General features: G+C 43.8%; 1 protein-coding gene across 1 annotated transcript in view; it reads left to right on the top strand.

Annotated features, from left to right (window-relative positions):
* Positions 1-3,557, top strand: part of LOC108503240 (protein SEC13 homolog) — an 8,031-nt gene extending 4,474 nt beyond the window's left edge. Inside the window, exons 2-5 of the mRNA XM_017827041.1 lie at positions 711-844; positions 1,334-1,454; positions 2,221-2,367; positions 2,697-3,557. Coding sequence (XP_017682530.1) covers positions 711-844; positions 1,334-1,454; positions 2,221-2,367; positions 2,697-2,807 — 513 coding nt within the window. The 3' untranslated portion in view covers positions 2,808-3,557. The remainder of the gene's footprint in view (positions 1-710; positions 845-1,333; positions 1,455-2,220; positions 2,368-2,696) is intronic.
* Positions 3,558-4,759: the final 1,202 nt, after the last annotated feature.

Here is a 4,759-nt window from a genome sequence, read left to right on the forward strand (position 1 = left end):
CAGTGAAGTGGTGTGAAACATCAAGAACCAAGAATAACTTGTTTGAGTTCATCCCGAGTGGGCAGGTACACTTTGTAGTAACTAAAATGAAGTGAAAAAAAGACAGGCGAAGGCTACTAAACAGCACTGGTAATGCTTGTTAATTGAGGATTATTGTTAAACACAGTGCTGAAAGTTAACTGGCAGGAAATGGCCTTGGTCCTAAGAATACCTGCACCAACTAACTGAATAAACTGAAGCCAGAAAAATTGCAGGGCACGTGTTTTTCCCAAAACAGTGGGGATTTTTGCTTAAGCAAAACTTCATAAGCTAACGGTGTGGCTCTCAGTGGAAGGAAATTGGGCTCCAGACCAAAGCTTCCTTCTACTCCTGCATTCCAAAACCTTAGCAACTGCGTGTACCTTGTGCCTGTGCAGTTCCTATCTCTGTCTCCACTGTTCACACACCTAGGATGATATTTCCCCATAAAGCAGTTCCTTACCTACCTCAGGCTTTCTGAGTAAGTGCCTTAGTGAGACTAGACTGTGTCTGGATTTCTTATTCATCTGATGTCCATCCAGCATTGTGCAGGACTCCCCATTTTCTGAGATGGGCTTATTCCCCACCTCCCACAGACACTATGCTGTGTTTCCTTCACCCCATCAGCAGCCTTTATTCCTTTATTTGTGTAAAGTAAGCAACTTTTAATAGTAATGTTTTTCATTACCTAGATTGGATGTAATGCAGTCAGCTGGGCTCCTGCTGTTGTACCAGGGAGCCTTATAGAACAACCCTCTGGTCAAAAGCCAAACTATGTCAAAAGATTTGCATCGGGGGGCTGCGACAACCTGGTCAAGATCTGGAAGTAAGTGCCCTGTTACCAAATAAAACCTGGCACTCTTTCTAGGCTTTGAATGTCCCTGTTAGTATCTCAGGTAATACTTTCAGCATGTCTGTGCTTCCCTCTTTGAATTCCCATTTTTAGGAAGTGCTTTAGAAAAGGAAACAACTTAGTGATGCACAGTATCTCCCATGGTTTGTACAGTCTGTGCCAGCCCTGTGTCATCTTGTCTCGGAGAGTGGCTTTCTAATGGTCTTTGGTTACCACTGTGACTTGGGCAGTAGCAGATTTCTGACAGTAACTGAAGATGAGAACAAAAACTCTGCCTGTGCTTTCTGCCCCCTGCAAGGAGTTTTGTCACTTAAAGCCATAGAGATGTTTGGAGAACTGGGGAACACCTGTGCTTTGTATTATCTGGATGAACCAGGAGTCTGGCTACAAAGCCAAAGCCTTCCAGAGCAGGGGATGAGAAATGCTGCTGCCACCCTTCTGACTGTATAATTGTGTTTTCAGGGAAGAAGACAGTCAGTGGAAAGAGGAGCAGAAGCTGGAGGCTCACAGTGACTGGGTGCGAGACGTGGCCTGGGCTCCATCCATAGGTTTGCCAACCAGCACCATTGCCAGCTGCTCCCAGGTGAGGCTGGAGCGATAGGCAGGCTCTCAGTGCCCTCACTGCCACACACTTCCTTCCCACTCCCCTAGGAGAGCAATAGTAAGGTCAGAGCTGCTGTAACAGGTCCTTCTGGCAGTCCTTTGCTGTGTCTGGGTCAGTGCACAAGAGCCTTTGAATCCTGTTCCTTCCAAACTCAGAAGCTCAGTAGAAGCATTTGTGGACAAAGGTTTGTGCATGTGTGTCTGTACCAAAGACTGGCTGCTATTTTGAACATCATGAGCAGGATGGTGTCAATAGCAGGAAGACCTTCAAACTAATGCCATATTTTAGTGTTTTGGACCAAATTCACTGAACCTCCAGCTAAAAATACTGTTTTCTAATAATTGGCATTCGTAGTCAGCTCTGATGTCCTCAGCCTTCATATTAACTGTGGTGTTCTTGCTGCTAATAATTTTATAAATGCTTTTTCTATTGTCATGAAGACTGCTTAGTGAGCTGCTGCCATGTGACTGGAAAACAAAATCTCATTCTGGGGAAATATTTCAGCTGATAGTATTTTGGGAGCTCTTCTCTGGTATTTGCAAATCACTGTAGGTAGTTTTTCTCATCAGAGCTGTACTGCTTTGCCTTTACTATAGCAAGGAAACAGCCCCTTTGTGTGCTGAGCACAAATCCACGCAGACACATGGAAGGGTGGCATCAGAGCTGTGATTTGGGAGTGGAGCTCCAAGAGCAATCAGGGTGGTGTTTCCTGTGTCTGGCCAACTCGGCCTCCGTGCTTTTGCAGGATGGCAGAGTGTTCATCTGGACGTGTGACGATGCCTCTGGAAACTCCTGGTCACCAAAGCTGCTGCACAAGTTCAATGATGTTGTCTGGCACGTGAGCTGGTCCATCACTGCCAATATCCTCGCAGTGTCTGGAGGAGACAACAAAGTGAGTACTGCTGCCTTGACTCTGACTGCACGTGCCCTGTTTCCAGAGGAGCAGGGACAGGCTGTTGTCACTTGTTTGAGGCAAGGCTGTCGTGGAGTTGTCTTTGCTGCAGTGGTGACTGTTTTTGAACTATCACGAGGGCAGGAAGACCGTAACCTCTGGCAAACTATTTGCCTGCATTCTGAGTCCTTACTGGAAAGCAGAAATGAAGGCTGAACTTGATTTCCTGGGGTACTGACAGTAGAATTCACCAGTGCTGTGGTAGCTGTGGGGAAAGGGGAAGCTGAGGGAGTGTTAAGGCTGAAAGCTGTGCCTGCTCTGTTTTCGAGGTGACGCTGTGGAAGGAGTCGGTGGACGGACTGTGGGCGTGTATCAGCGACGTGAACAAGGGCCAAGGAGGGGTGTCTGCGGTGACAGAGGGGCAGCAGAACGAGCAGTGATGCACGAGGGAGTGCTCCAGCTGTAGCAAGAGATCCCTGTCCCTGATTTGCAATGGTTCTTGAGCTGGATGAGAACTGATTTTATCGAAACTGAACATGGGAAACAATTATCCAATTTTATGAGCACTCTAAAGCTATTACTGGGAGGCTACAAAATGTTGATAATCAGCCTTAATTGACATTCCCTTAAATTTAAGGTAAAGAGCATGGTAAAGTACTGTGCCTGATACTACTCCTTGATGCTGTAGGAATTATACCCTGCTTTTCTGGTTTAAGGATCAAATTTGATTGGATATACAGTGGTCAGACTTCAAGCATTTGAGCAGGAACAGGAGGAGACTGTCAAAGGTGTGAGGTGTGAACTCCTTTGTGCAAAGGGACAAATACTCTGTGCCCTCAAAGGCCAGAACTTTGTTCCCAGTGAGGGGAAGGGCTGGTGGAGTTCTCGGGTTAGCTGGTAGTGTGTTAGCCAGCCCTGCTGGTAGCAGCAAAACGGTGCGATCTTCCTGAAAATAACATGCTTGGCTAAGTGGAAGTCTCTGTGCTTTCCTGAAGATGAAAAGGAGTAGTGGAATGCATATGTCTTCTGCTTTACAATGGTCTCAAACTTGGTTATTTTACCAACATCAGTAAATCAAACCATGGTTTGAAGATATTTTTTTTTTAGCCACATGTCTGTACTGTACCTCAGGTTTGTTTTTTTCTTTGTTGAGATACCAACAGAATAAAGTCCTATTGGTTAAAGCCTGATGTGCTGTATTTAATCATCTTTTCACTGGGCCCCTTATGAAAAGTAAAACTTGTCTTTTTCCACTAATTTGATTATTCGTTGTGAAAAATGAAATAAGGTGACTGAGCTATAATCAACCCAATTCTTATACAGTAACATGAAATTAAAGAAATACAATCAAGAGTCCCTTAACATAAGCAGCTACTATTTTATAATGCCTTTAAGTGTTCAATTCTTTATAGATTAGGTAAGTAGAAAATATTCTGGGTTTTGTTTTCTGGGTTTTTTTGTATGTAGGTGTTTTTTTGTTCTTGTTGTTTTGGGGGTTTTGGTGGGGTCTTTTTGTCTGTGGGGTGTTTTCCCTGCTGTAATGGTACATCACAGGGCTGGGCTTTACAAAACTGCGGCTCTTCCTTTGGTCTGGGCAATTCCAAGGGAGAATGTAAACAGTGCCAGCTTCCCTCTTCTGCTCTTACAGCTTTGTTCATCCTCAGGGAAGGAAGAAGGGCACGAACCCATTGCCACACTTCGAAGTTATTTTTAAACCCACCATGAGCCGGTGCCTGGGGCGGGCCCTCGGCGCTGACTGACACTCATTTTCTGTGCCATAAAGCACAAAAAAGCAGGCAATTAAAGATATTTTTTTCAGTTTTTTATTCACAATCCTATTAGCAAATAGTAATGTATAAACTTGCCTCTGAATAGCCAAGTTATGTAACTGTATCAATGTAAGACCATGCACTGTCTTACATATGTTACATTAAATACACGTGTAACTCTACAGGACCACATATATCACCTCAGAATATTTAGAAATTAGCATGGAACAAGGCAAAGAATAACAATTAAATTAGATGACTACACGAGAACAAAACCTCTAAAGCACTTTTGTGAAACAGAACAAATTACATTTCTCAGTTTAAAACTCCGGGTTTCCCATTCAGCTCTGTGGTGTGTCCACGTGTCCTTCCTGAAGGAGACCCGAGGCTTTTACCATGGATGTCCCAGAATATACCCATGAAAAACAACGAAGATTACATTTTCAGCAGCATAAAGTATCTCAAATCTACAGAATTAAGTGGTTATTGACCAATCTGAATCTACTCAATGTTTCTTATATCAGTGCTAATGTTGTCTTGATTTGATTCTGGTAAAATTAAAAAAATCTGGCACTGGCAAACATATAGACAGTATCCAAGGCACTTATAATTAAGGGATTTTA

This window comes from Lepidothrix coronata, unplaced genomic scaffold (genome assembly GCF_001604755.1).
Source record: "Lepidothrix coronata isolate B3197 unplaced genomic scaffold, Lepidothrix_coronata-1.0 Scaffold134, whole genome shotgun sequence".
Classification (NCBI taxonomy): Eukaryota; Metazoa; Chordata; class Aves; order Passeriformes; family Pipridae; genus Lepidothrix; species Lepidothrix coronata.